Source organism: Chaetura pelagica, unplaced genomic scaffold, assembly GCF_000747805.2.
Source record: "Chaetura pelagica isolate M959 unplaced genomic scaffold, ChaPel_1.0 scaffold20, whole genome shotgun sequence".
Classification (NCBI taxonomy): domain Eukaryota; kingdom Metazoa; phylum Chordata; class Aves; order Apodiformes; family Apodidae; genus Chaetura; species Chaetura pelagica.
In genome coordinates, this window is record NW_009951958.1 from 2,765,922 (window position 1) to 2,779,403 (window position 13,482).

General features: G+C 59.3%; 1 protein-coding gene across 1 annotated transcript in view; it reads right to left on the reverse strand.

Moving 5' to 3' along the window:
- Positions 1–175: 175 nt before the first annotated feature.
- Positions 176–13,482, reverse strand: part of EIF4G1 (eukaryotic translation initiation factor 4 gamma, 1) — a 19,332-nt gene continuing 6,025 nt past the window's right edge. Inside the window, 28 exon segments of the mRNA XM_009999485.1 lie at positions 176–780; positions 893–1,073; positions 1,076–1,189; positions 1,279–1,413; positions 1,526–1,624; positions 1,825–1,906; positions 2,000–2,125; positions 2,284–2,456; positions 2,622–2,737; positions 2,832–3,088; positions 3,535–3,637; positions 3,746–3,848; positions 3,944–4,041; positions 4,148–4,301; positions 4,710–4,814; positions 4,891–5,127; positions 5,222–5,368; positions 5,636–5,833; positions 5,911–6,084; positions 6,276–6,413; positions 6,661–6,794; positions 7,163–7,349; positions 7,548–7,636; positions 8,784–8,886; positions 10,744–11,405; positions 11,744–11,810; positions 11,899–11,991; positions 13,043–13,155. Of these exon segments, the coding sequence (XP_009997787.1) occupies positions 599–780; positions 893–1,073; positions 1,076–1,189; positions 1,279–1,413; positions 1,526–1,624; positions 1,825–1,906; positions 2,000–2,125; positions 2,284–2,456; positions 2,622–2,737; positions 2,832–3,088; positions 3,535–3,637; positions 3,746–3,848; positions 3,944–4,041; positions 4,148–4,301; positions 4,710–4,814; positions 4,891–5,127; positions 5,222–5,368; positions 5,636–5,833; positions 5,911–6,084; positions 6,276–6,413; positions 6,661–6,794; positions 7,163–7,349; positions 7,548–7,636; positions 8,784–8,886; positions 10,744–11,405; positions 11,744–11,810; positions 11,899–11,991; positions 13,043–13,155 (4,370 nt within the window). The 3' untranslated portion in view covers positions 176–598.

Below are 13,482 nucleotides of genomic sequence, written 5' to 3' on the forward strand. Positions count from 1 at the left end.
AGGATCTGGGGGGGAATGATTTATATTTAAAATAAAAAAACTGGGGCGGGGTGTGGGGGACGCCAGGCAGTGATGGAGGAGTAGAGAGAGGACAGGGGAGGGGGAGAAATCACGCTCCTGTCCCCAAACCAAATTTAATAAGTTTATATATATATAATCTCTCTATATTTCAGCAAGAAGTGGGGAGGAGGAAGAAGAGGGGGGAAAGGAGGGGAGAGATTTCTTTCCCCATCCTGTCCCCCCTCTCCATTACTTGAGTCCAGGGGTGCTCTGCCCCACTCCCAGAGAACTAGGGTGCCTGCACTGGGAGGGGGGAGAGGAGGGGCCCCGAGGGGACCCACTGTGAGAGCTGCCTCCATCAGCATCCGTTTATTATCATCGTGACAAACTAGTACAGGCCTCACGAACAGAACCAGGACAGGAGGAGGAGGGAGAGGAGGAGAACTGTAAAGAGAGAGGGGGGCTCTGGGGGCAGAGTGGGTCCCTTGGCCCCAGCATCAGCAAGTCCAGGGAGGCCTGGGGGTGGGAGGGGATGGAGCTGCTCCCCAGGGTGCCCCGCTCTCTCTCCTCCCTTCCTCCTCCTCTTCCTCACAGTTGCTCAGTTGTTGTCCGACTCATCCTCAGCTTCCCGGAGCCAGGTGAAAAAGGCTGTCACCGATTTGAGAGCCACCCCTTTTCCCTGCTGCTCAGCTGGGTCTTTACTGGACTCCCACTTGTAGAAAGCCTCCTCCTTGATAACATCCTCATCATAGAGGACATCAAAGAACATCCGCAGCAGGTCTGGGGGGGTACAAAGGGGAACTCTTGACATTTCCCAGCCACCAGGGACCCTGCTGGGGTGGGGACATGCCTGTCACCACCCTTCTCAGCCCACCCACCCCACCACACTCACTGGGAGGCTGGTCTAACTTCACCACCAAGGCTTGCAGGGCGTAGAGAGCCTGGAGCTCCTTCTGCTCATCTCGCAGGTATTTTTGCAGCAGCTTGGCTTGGTTGTGGATGACCAGGGAATCCAAACGGTAGGGATTCTCGACTGCAGGAAATGGGGCATGAGGGGGGGGCAGTGTGGGCAGGGGGATCCCCTCCCTGCCTCACCCTGGTACTCACAGACAATGGCCGAGTGGCACACGGACGTCATTAGGGCCCTGATAAACGTGTTGGATGAGACCTGCTGCTCACTCAGGTTGGCCTGGAGGAGGGAGGGCAGAAGGGTTGTGAGGTGGAGAGGGAGTAGGGATGAAACCCCCAGATCTGTGCATGTTGTGTCCACACCCTTACCTCGATCCAGTCGTGTATTCTTTGGTTGTTCGGGTTCTCCTTCAGCAGTTTGTCCATTTGCTTGCACAGCTCCTCCGAGGTCAGCTCCTTGTGGCTCGGCGTGTCCGAGCTGTCCCCCACCGTGTACTCCAATTTCTGGGGAGCAGGCAGAGATGAGCTGTTAAAGGCAGCACGGGGGAACACCACACTCCCAGCAGCAGGATACCCGGGGTCCTCCCACAGCCCATCTCTACCACTGAGCTCTCACCTGCTCTGTGACAAATTTGTTGACATCCTGATCCTCAGGCAGGAATTCCTTCCAGCTCAGGCCCCCGTCCCGCCACAGCTTGCCTACAGTCTTCTGGCCCTGCAAGCAAGTCAGCATCAGTACCCAAAGCCCTCCATCCCCAGGGAGGGAACACCACAGCTTGGCCACACCACCTCCGTGACCCAAACAGGGCAAGGGATACCCCTGACACCCCTTTTGGTGGCAGAGCTGTTCATGCTACCCCAAGCTGCCAGTCCCCAAGGCAGCAGCCAGGAGCTATGTGAGCCCCATGCACTTACCATTCCCTTGCACAACAAGCCCAGCACCTCCACCAGCAGCGTGGGGGCCTTCCCAATGGGCACCAGGGGTTTTGTTATCTCCCTGCATGGCACAAGAGACCTCGTTGAGTTACCTGCCCCCAGAAGTCCTCCCCTAGGACCCCGTGGCAGCCCCGCAGAGGGGCATGACCCTCACCTGAACAGCTCCTCCATGGGGATGCCTTCCTCTTGCAGGATAGGGGTGATGAGCTCAGCCAGGTACTGCCAGATGTGTGGGATGTCGATCTCCATGTCTTCTGCGATCTCCAGGATCTCCCGCAGCCTGCAGGGCAGACGGGGGCCATTGGGATCCAGCAGTCCCCATGCCCCTGGCTGGGAAGGACCTCAGGAGATCTTTGTGATGAGCCCTGCACAAGGCAGGGCTGAATTCAATGCTGGACAAAATAACCAGCATGGGGCCAGGCTGCCCTAGTCCCTCACCCTTTGTAGTACTGCTCCTTGGAGAGCGTGCCTGCCTTCACCAGCTGGCACAGCAAGACCCCCATGTGTTCACGGGAGATAGTGCTCCTCTCCAGCGTGGACTCAATGCCATTCTGCACGAATATGTAGAGCGAGGAGGGGCTGCCCAGCTCCTGAACACACTGCAGGGCCTCCTGCAGGGAAAAGGCAGAGGTCAGCACTGCCCCACAGCCAGCCCCAGCTCCCCTTCCTCATCTAGGAAGACTGGCACCCAGACCAAGAGTGTTGCTGCCCTGGAAAGTAGAGGGCATGTTATGGCGGGGCATACAGCACTGTGCCTGGCCAACCCCTCCTCTCACCTTCATGTCATTGATGTGCAGGTACTCTTCTATGATCGCCTTAGATTTCTTCTCCAGCTCCTCTTCTGACAGCACAGGCTTGGTAGATGCTGCAGGAGGTACTGACTCTTGCTTAACTGCGAGGAGAGAGCAAGGATCAGGCACCCCCTGGAACAGGCAGAGCCCCAGCCTGCAGCCAGACCCCCAGCACACAGCTCCTCCCCAGCTCACTGGGCTCTCGGCTCCGGTCCCGTTCCTCCGTCATGCTGGCAGCCTTGCGCAAGGCCTCAGGGCCGCCCTGCTTCTCCCGTTCTCGGCTTCTGTCCTCTGTCTCTTTGCTGAAGCTCCTCTTGGTGAGGGCAGACCTGTTCCTGTCTGCCCGCTCCCCCCGGTCGGGACGCTCCAGGCGGTCGCTGCCCTTCTCCGAACGTGACTCCCGTTCCCCTCTGTCCCCAGCCTTCTCTGACCTGTCGCGGCTGGAGCTGCTCCTGCATGGGAGGAGGATGGACACAGAGTGAAGAGCCTATTGCCACCCTCCCTGACCCCAGACTGCAGAGCTCTGCAAGGCAAGGCTGTCCCACTCCAACCCCAGCCCTTTCTAGGGCCTCTTCTAGCACTTGATCTCCCTCAGGGGAAAACACTTCTCCCTTTCCCCCCTGAGGCTCCAGCCTCAATAGAACTCCCTTCAGCCCATCAATGTCTGTCTGGTCCTAAGACTCCCAAACCAGGCCCAGCACCCAGGTGTGGTCCTCCCCAAGTGCCCAGGGTGGGGTCAGCCTACTTTGTCACAAGGACTCACCAACTCTGAGCCCCCCAAAAAGGCCCCATCCTGCCACTGGGTATTATTCCAGCACAGAGGCTGTATGCTTGCCTCTGCATTAACTAACTGCTGCCTGATTCAGGGGTCTCCTCCCAGGGCAGGGCTGCCCCTCACCTCTGCACCACACGGCGGGTCTCCAGGTTCTCGGCAGGGCTCGACTGCTGGAGCGCTGAGAAGCGGTTCAAGGTGCTCGTGGCTGGTCGCCCTGAATCAGATGCTGGGCGTGAAAAGAGGGGAATCTCAGAGTCCAGCACCTCCCCGATAGAGGAACCACCACGGGAAGGAACCCCCTCCTACCCTGCCCAACAGCACCCACAGTGCCCACCTGAATCTGCAGGCTTTGCACCAGACCCTCCACTGCTGCCCTTGCCCCAGCTCAGCCGCCCGCCCGGCGCAAAGAGCTGGTTGTTGGTGTCAATGGATCCAGGCTGCAGGTAGAGAGAGTCAGCTCAGAACCTCACACCAGGGAACAGTTTGGGCTGGGCAGCCAGCTCAGCTGCCCACAGTCCACCCCCAGCCTCACCTTGGTGATCTTCGTTAGCCGGCTGGTGTCAATAGGCCGGTTGCCCTTGCTGATGGGCACTGTGTTCCAGCCATCGTCTGCAACCAAGCTCCCACGTCCTGAGCACAAGGGGACAAGCATGAAGCACAGCCTGGCCTCCAGCAGCACCCAACAGGAGCAAGCCAGCTCTGGCAACCTTGGGTGACCCCAAGGCCAGGCACTCACCACTGGAGGATGGCCCAGGAGGCCCTCTCCTCTTGTCCTTTGACATGAGCTGCTGCACTTTGATGTGTTCCCGATGCTCCTCCATCTCTGCTTCCTTGTGGATCTGGTCGATTGTTTTGGGGCCCTGGTCTCCTCGCCGTGGCACCCAGCTATTCTGCAGAGGGCAGGAAGGGAGGGAAGAGGCACTGAGTTGGTTGAAGGATGGAGGCAGAGACATTCCCCCTTCCCAGCTGCCCCACTCTCAAGGCTCAGACTGGTCTCCTGCCTCAGCCATAACAGCTCCCCACGTACTGTGGCAGCTTTTGGCACAAAAGGGCTCAATTTCCAGAGCCCCCCTGCATTAAACAGCCGCCAGTTACTGTGTGCCCACTATCACTGCCATGCTAACCAAGGGCTGGGGCTAGCATGGTGTCTCTGGGGCTGGCCACAGCCTACATACCCACCTCTCCCCTCCTGGGGACAGGTGGACTGCTGGCACTCTGACGACACAGTCCATCAGCTCCATGGGGTCAAGCAGGGGAGAGAAGACAGACCCCAGGGAATAGCAGGCCATGTGCCTTACCCGTCTGAGGTCAATCACATCCTGTAGCATGAAACGGATTCTGGACGATGTCTTCTTCTCTTTGATGATCTTCTCCATCTGATTGAAGTACTGGTCCATCCTGGGCTGCAGAGGAAGAGAGTCAAGGTCACATCCCTCCTAAAGGCAAGGGTAGAGCAAAGCAAGGCAGGGCAAGCGGTACCTTGGCCTTCTCAAAGTCCAAGTCCTTGCCAATGGTGGTAAGCAGGCGACAAAGGCACTCAAGAGACTCCTCATCATGATTTTTGAGCAGTTTCACCACACAGTCATGCATGATGGCCTCTGTCAACATCTTCAGTTTGAAGAGCTCTCCAATGAACTTGATGTTGCCCAGTGATCGCCGTCGGGCCTTGTCCCGGGCCTCCTCCAGCTCGTCCTTCATGCGCGCCTTCTCCTCAGGCTGCAGGGACAGCACAGCAGGGCAGCTCAGATCCCAGGGCCACTCCAAGGACACCCAACACCAGCCCTCAGCTGCAGCCTCCAACCCAACTCACAGCACTGGCATCATCCATCTCCTTCTGTCGCTTCTCAAAGATCTCATCATCATCCTTGTCCTTCTCAAACTCCTTCTGGCAGCGGTTGAGCAGCAGCTTGCGGAAGTTCACAGTCACCGTGGGCTTGTCTGTGGTGGGCACTTTGAGCTGCAGAGATAGATACAACCCCGGGCAAGGAGTGTGAGGCACATATCCCCAAAAGCTGGCCAGCTAAGGCCCAGGTGCTGCTCAACCCAAGGAATAGCCACCCTACACCCTCATGATGACCTGCTAAGACTCTGGACTTGGCCTTCCAGCCACAGGTCCCAGTTTCCTGACACCACACGGAGAGACCAGCACCCTGCTGAGCTCAACCAAGGCCCCTAGTTAAACCCCCTGCCAGCCCAGCTGAAGCCCCACTTAGCTCCTGCTCACCCCCATAAGGCAACGGCACATGTTAGCATAGGCAACAGAGAAGTTTGGCTCCGAGATGGCCTTCTCAAAGACGAGGTCGATGACACCCTTGAGCCGCTCCTCCGTGTCGATGGACAACTCCATCACCTGCTTCATCAGCTGCTGGAACATCTGGGGCGTCAGCTTGTTGAGGATGCTGCGGACGCGGCGGAGCAGCTCCTGTGAGGACAGCAAAGTCAGCCAGAGCACAGCACATCCCCCCTACCCTCCTACCGCCCGCCTGCCCCAGATCCCACCTGTGTCTTGATGTTCTCAGGATCCTCCTCCTCAGAGGCACGCTTGCTGCTGGGTTTCCAGGCCTTCTCAGCCTTGTTCAGCTTGACATCCTCATTGAGGGACACAGTGGCAATGATTTTGCGAGGTTCCTTCCTCTGGCTCTGCTGAGAGCGACGAGGACCCAACCCTGAGGGCTGACACAGGGAGACAAAACTCAGCTCTTTGCTCTGGGACCAGCAGGGCTGGCTCCCAGGGTGTCCCCATCCATCTGCTCAGATCCTCAACTCCATCATGGACATCAGTGGCCCAGACACAGTGGCTCGAAAGCTTGATCATCATGGAGAAGTGGAGGGGGACAGCATGGGTGAAGTAAGGAGATACTCACCAGGCCCCGGTTGCCCATGACAGGCCGGCCGAGGTTGGCAAAGGAGGGGGTGAAGTCAGGGCTGCAGTTCATGCCACTGAGGCGGATGGGGTCAAGCGCCCGCAGTGGGGTCTTGTTGGCCTGCAAAGGTACACAGGGCTGAGGATGCCCAGGGGCAGAGGAGCGGGATGGATCCATCCCCCAGCCTCAGCGCTGGGACAAGGAACTGGAAAGAAGGCCCCAGAAGTGCCCCCACACACCCCTCCCAGGCTCAAGGCTTGTTGCAGCTGGTGCAACAGGACCCCGAGCACAGCAAATAAGTCCCTGTCCTGCCTTGACAAGGCACAAATAGGAGCCAGTCCCCCGACCACCCATGCCTCCCCCCACTTTCCAGGGCCGCACCGACCTTGTCCAGCACCACATCCGTGATCTGGGGCAGCCCCTCAGGTTTCTGCATGCTGGCAAAGATGAACTGGAAGCCCAGCAGGAACTCACGGTCATATCGCTTCTTCTCCTCAGGGTTCAGTGGCTTCCATTGCTCTGCAGCAGCAGCAAAGAGGGAGACCCTGATGTGGGCTGTCCTATATGCTCCATCCTGAGCTGTAGCAGGTCCAGGCCCACCCAGTGACCAGCAAAGTGGGATGTAGACAACCACAAAGCTGCCCAGCCTGATATGCCATGAGCATGAAAATCCTTGCTTAGATAAGAAAGCCTGATGCCACCAGCTCCCTGCCTTCTGCCAGGACCCTGGGGTCTCTGTCCCCCACCCCATGCCAGACTTTGATACAAGTTGAGAGGAAAGTGTAAGGCTTAGGCCAGCTGGACCATGCCACTCAGTAACACTCTACCCAGTGCTGGGTCCAGAGGCAATGGCTCCCAGCAGAGGCCTGGCTCAAGGCACAGCTCACCTTCCTTGTAGCGGTACTTCTGGTCAGCAGCTTTGCCCTTCTCTGGGGCCAGCTTGTCCTCCTTCTCTTCCCACGTCTCCTCCGACTCTTCCTGTGGGCGAGCTGGGGCCAATTCCTCCACTTCATGTGCAGGGGTGGACATGGGAGGCTTGTTCTCTGTCTCTGAGGCACTGTCACTGATCTGAGACTGCATCAGGAGGGACGGGGACAGAAGTTACCCTACAAGCCTGGTCATGACCCCTCCACCCTGCACCCAGGCATCAACCCCCTCAGATCCTCATTACCATCACAGAACATCAGTGGCCCAGACACAAAGGCTCAAAGAGCTCATCACAGGAGGAGACAGAACAGGGGGTGAACCCCCTAGACAATCTAGGATGCTTACCTCTTTAAAGGCATCCAGCAAATCGCCTACTGCCTCCTTCTTGTTTAGCTCCTTCAACCTTCGCTTCTTCTTTGGCACCGACACGGCGACTGGGAGGAGAGGCAGGGAGATGAAGGACAGAAACACTCCCTGTCCCCTGCCTACCCTGACATAAGCTCCAGGGTCATCAGTAAGGCCCCAGTTACACCAGCTGACTTTCAGGATGGGGTTGTGGGGAGCCATAGGGCCATGGTCCTGCCAACCCAGCAGAGCCTGTCCCCAAACATGCCACCTGGGCACACGTAGCCCTGCGAACCCTACACACAGCCCAGCAAGGCACCCTGCTCCCAAAGCATGCACCCCAGAATACACCCTGTACAGATGTACCCCACACCGCTCCCCATCCAGCCGCTGCACCCCAATTTACCCTGTACCTCTCTGAAGCACCCAATCCTCACCTCTTCCTTAGCAGAGCACTCCCTATCCTCCTCACGGGATCCCTGCAGACACCCACCTCCCTCTGCAGGACAACCCTTGTGAGTACATCCCTACACACACCTTTGCCCCCCTACACGCTCCTCTCCCTCGCACCCCTACACACCACCCACACAGAGGTGCTCCCCAGAAGCACATCTGCCTCCAGGTCATCCCTCTATAGCCCTGCTCTGTATGAACATGTTCTGTGCATCCATATCCCCCAGCACCTCTATGTAACCCCCACACTCCTGTGCAAGGTGCTTAAAAAAACCCAACACAAACAACAAACAAAAACATAAAAAAGAGACATGCCTTTGTCACAGCACATCCCCAGGGCACCCCACTTTCCCCAGGCACCCGTATGTACTTGCATGCCCCTATGCTGGGCACTCCCCATAGCTACAGCCCTGTATCTGCCCTGTCACGCCCCTCCACTTGCTGCACCTCCCCATGTCCCTAGACAGCTGGGGACAGCCCCCAGATACAACCCCAATACATTCACACAAGGCATCACATAAAACACACTTCCCTCATGGCACCCCACACACTCCCATGCCATACACCTACATACGGACTCAGTCCCAGGATTTCTCCTCCCATTTCACCCTCCCATGGTACCTTGTCCTCCCCCCAGCAACCCATACCTCCACATCCTGGGTCACCTAACCCCATTTCCCTCTTTGATATCCTTCCCACGTCTACCACCGCAGCCAGGTGACCCCCCCACATCACCCAACACCCACTCTGGGGCCCCACGCGCCTCAGCCCAGCATCCCCAACCTCGCGCAGTCGCCTCCGAGGTCTGCGAAGGGGCAGGGGCCGGGCTGGAGCTCCGCTCTGTGGCCTCACCAGGGCCTTCACTCTCCTCCTCCTCCTCTTCCTCCTCCTCCTCAGGCTTAGGCCAGCTGGACCATGCCACTCAGTAACACTCTACCCAGTGCTGGGTCCAGAGGCAATGGCTCCCAGCAGAGGCCTGGCTCAAGGCACAGCTCACCTTCCTTGTAGCGGTACTTCTGGTCAGCAGCTTTGCCCTTCTCTGGGGCCAGCTTGTCCTCCTTCTCTTCCCACGTCTCCTCCGACTCTTCCTGTGGGCGAGCTGGGGCCAATTCCTCCACTTCATGTGCAGGGGTGGACATGGGAGGCTTGTTCTCTGTCTCTGAGGCACTGTCACTGATCTGAGACTGCATCAGGAGGGACGGGGACAGAAGTTACCCTACAAGCCTGGTCATGACCCCTCCACCCTGCACCCAGGCATCAACCCCCTCAGATCCTCATTACCATCACAGAACATCAGTGGCCCAGACACAAAGGCTCAAAGAGCTCATCACAGGAGGAGACAGAACAGGGGGTGAACCCCCTAGACAATCTAGGATGCTTACCTCTTTAAAGGCATCCAGCAAATCGCCTACTGCCTCCTTCTTGTTTAGCTCCTTCAACCTTCGCTTCTTCTTTGGCACCGACACGGCGACTGGGAGGAGAGGCAGGGAGATGAAGGACAGAAACACTCCCTGTCCCCTGCCTACCCTGACATAAGCTCCAGGGTCATCAGTAAGGCCCCAGTTACACCAGCTGACTTTCAGGATGGGGTTGTGGGGAGCCATAGGGCCATGGTCCTGCCAACCCAGCAGAGCCTGTCCCCAAACATGCCACCTGGGCACACGTAGCCCTGCGAACCCTACACACAGCCCAGCAAGGCACCCTGCTCCCAAAGCATGCACCCCAGAATACACCCTGTACAGATGTACCCCACACCGCTCCCCATCCAGCCGCTGCACCCCAATTTACCCTGTACCTCTCTGAAGCACCCAATCCTCACCTCTTCCTTAGCAGAGCACTCCCTATCCTCCTCACGGGATCCCTGCAGACACCCACCTCCCTCTGCAGGACAACCCTTGTGAGTACATCCCTACACACACCTTTGCCCCCCTACACGCTCCTCTCCCTCGCACCCCTACACACCACCCACACAGAGGTGCTCCCCAGAAGCACATCTGCCTCCAGGTCATCCCTCTATAGCCCTGCTCTGTATGAACATGTTCTGTGCATCCATATCCCCCAGCACCTCTATGTAACCCCCACACTCCTGTGCAAGGTGCTTAAAAAAACCCAACACAAACAACAAACAAAAACATAAAAAAGAGACATGCCTTTGTCACAGCACATCCCCAGGGCACCCCACTTTCCCCAGGCACCCGTATGTACTTGCATGCCCCTATGCTGGGCACTCCCCATAGCTACAGCCCTGTATCTGCCCTGTCACGCCCCTCCACTTGCTGCACCTCCCCATGTCCCTAGACAGCTGGGGACAGCCCCCAGATACAACCCCAATACATTCACACAAGGCATCACATAAAACACACTTCCCTCATGGCACCCCACACACTCCCATGCCATACACCTACATACGGACTCAGTCCCAGGATTTCTCCTCCCATTTCACCCTCCCATGGTACCTTGTCCTCCCCCCAGCAACCCATACCTCCACATCCTGGGTCACCTAACCCCATTTCCCTCTTTGATATCCTTCCCACGTCTACCACCGCAGCCAGGTGACCCCCCCACATCACCCAACACCCACTCTGGGGCCCCACGCGCCTCAGCCCAGCATCCCCAACCTCGCGCAGTCGCCTCCGAGGACTGCGAAGGGGCAGGGGCCGGGCTTGGCCTCCCCAGGGCCTTCACTCTCCTCCTCCTCCTCTTCCTCCTCCTCCTCCTCCTCCTCCCCCTCCTCCTCCTCCGCCGGGGGGGAGGCAGGGGTGCCGGGCTGGGCCAGCTCCTCGGGTTCTGAGATGGGGCTGATGTCTGACTCAGGCTGCCCCTCGCTCAGCTCTGCTTTCCTGGTGCCCTCTACCCCGTTGGGCAGGGGCAGCTCTTCAGGCTGGGTGATGGGGGAGACCAGGGTGGTCGCAGGTGCTGTAGTGGGCACCAGCACTGGCTGGCACACAGGCACCTCAGGGACCGGCTCAGGCACCTCCTCTAAGACCCCATTGGCCTCGGCAGTGGGCTCAACAGCGGGCTCAGGGCAGGGCTCTGCCCTCACCGGTGGCACCTCAGGGGGCACAGGTGCCTGTGGGGTAGGCTCCGGGAGGGGAATGGCAACCTCCTCCTCCTTCTCCTCCACAACCACCGTGTTCATGTTGGTCGAGGGCACAACGGGCACATCCACAGCCCCTGGCACTGTAGTGATGGCGCTAAACGTCTTGTTGGGGTCGGGCGGCGCCTCGCCCAGCTCTGCTTTAGTGTCCACATCCACAGGGGGCTCCATTGGCACCAGCGTCACAGCCGAGAGCACCACGGATTCCACCTCGGGGATGAGGGGAGGGGGAGGCGACGGGGAGGCCGACTTGCTGGGCTCCGGGGAGATGGGCTTGCTCGCCGCCGGCGCAGGCTTTGGGCGATCATCTGCATAAGAGGCAGCATTAATGGGGGCTCTCCAGTCCCTTGCTCACCCTGCATTTCCCCCCCTCCAGACCCCACCATCTGCAGAAGCGGTAAGGACAGATGTGCCAACCCACATCACAAAATGGTCACAGGGACAACAGGGGTCCTCCAGTGCCCAAGGGTCAGCTAGGGTGAGCAGACAGCCCCCATGAACTCTCCGGGACCCAACACTGTATATATATGGAGCACACTTGACCCTAAAAGCTTCAGGTGAACCAAGGAACAGCAAGGCTGTCAACTCACACCCCACAGTGCCAATGACAGATGCACCAGCTGGCACACCCACCCCCAGCACTCACCTGGTCGGACAATAACTGCTACATGGGGTGTCTCTCCGTTGGCCTGAGGCTCCAAACCGCTTCCAGCCTGTGGAGAAGGAGCAAAGAGGAAGTTCAGCAAGGCCCCTGTGCACACCCCACTGCCCCCATTGAGGGAGTCTAAGGGGTCCCCATACCTGTGGAGGGGTGGGGGTGGATGAGGTCCTTGCTCCAGACATGATTTCTTCAGTGATGTCTTTGCCACCTTGGTTGGGGTCTCGTATCCGGATCTGTCCGTGGTCAGGGCAGAGAGGAAGAAGCTGTCAGCAGGGTGGGGAACGCAGCACACAAGCCACCCCCTTTCCCTAGGCCAAAAACCTCCAGGACACTGCCTTCTCCAAGGGGAGAAGCGAGAGGCTCATTCAACACTGTGCCTGCCTTGGCCAGACACAGCTTGGGGACAGACTAGCACCACCTCTCCTTCCCATGGGGCACAGCACACCACAGACACCAGACTATCCACATGCACAGCAGGAAGGGATGGCACAGGGCAGGGCAAGACCTGGTAGCCACCATGCCAAACAGCTGCAGCCAGCACCATGTCCCTAGCGGCTGGGGGACCCCAAGGCAGCACCACCACACTGGCACAGGGGGTACAAGACCTCCCCCTGCCTCAGGGATAGCACAGGTGACTGGCCTTGGCACATAAACATCGCAGTGAGCCCTGTGCCACCTCAGGTATAGTCCATACACCCACAGCTCCACCAGCCCTGTGCCTGCTGTGAGTGCAGGAGGAGTCACGGGACACCCTGCTGGGACACACACATGGGTCTGAAGCCCCGGTGGTGGGCACAGTGCAGCCATGGGTCTTGTTCTCCCCACTCACAAACAACCTGCTCCCAGGGCAGCAAAAGCAGAGCCCAAGGGGCAGCAAGGCCCCTCCGCTGATGAAATGCGAACACTCTCCCCTCCCAGGCCCGGCAGCACCCCACGCCCCTCAATGCAGGGCTGTGCCGGCAGCTGCCCGGCTCCCCGCTATAAATAGGCCCCGCGCGAGGCCTCCGAGCGCCGGCATCTCCGGGAGCAGACAGCAGTTGGCAGCCGTGGCACCCCCGCCCCCCCGGGAGCTGTGACTCAGCACAACGCTGCCCGCCGGGACAGCCAAGGTCGCCAGCACCCACCAGTCCCCCGTTCAGCCCCCCAGCCTGAGGAACACAGCCCTCTGCCATCCTCCCTCCCCAGCATGCTGCATCCCATCCCACACAGGATGGACTCCTGGGGCTGTCACTGTCCCCTCCCACACGCAAACACACCCCGTGCCCAGGGCAGACGGCTCCTTACCGTCTTGCGCTCTCGTTTTGGGGGGATCGGTGGCTGTTGGCTCACAAGGGCCTGGGCAGCAGGGACCCCCGCCGGGAACTGCTGCACCCCCTGCGCCGGGTAATAAGCACCCGCTGGAGGAGAGGAGAGAGGGTCAGATGGATGGGTCAACCCAGATCCTCCAAGGCTGTCTTGGGGACTCCTTGATCCCCAGAACACAGGGGTCTGCCAGGAGCCTGGGGAGCCCGTGTCACTCTGCAGCGAACCCCCATCGCATCCGGCCTGGATCGTCCCAACCCGCCTGACAGGCCTGACCGAATTCCTTCCTGGTGAAGCAGAGCGTCCCCGCGCCACCCCCACGCCCAGCCAGTCCCCGCAGGCGCCTGCCGTGCCCACCGGCTCCACGCAGGGACGCTCAGCACGGGGACGCTCGGCCATGCCGGCTGCCGGGGGCCCCGGGG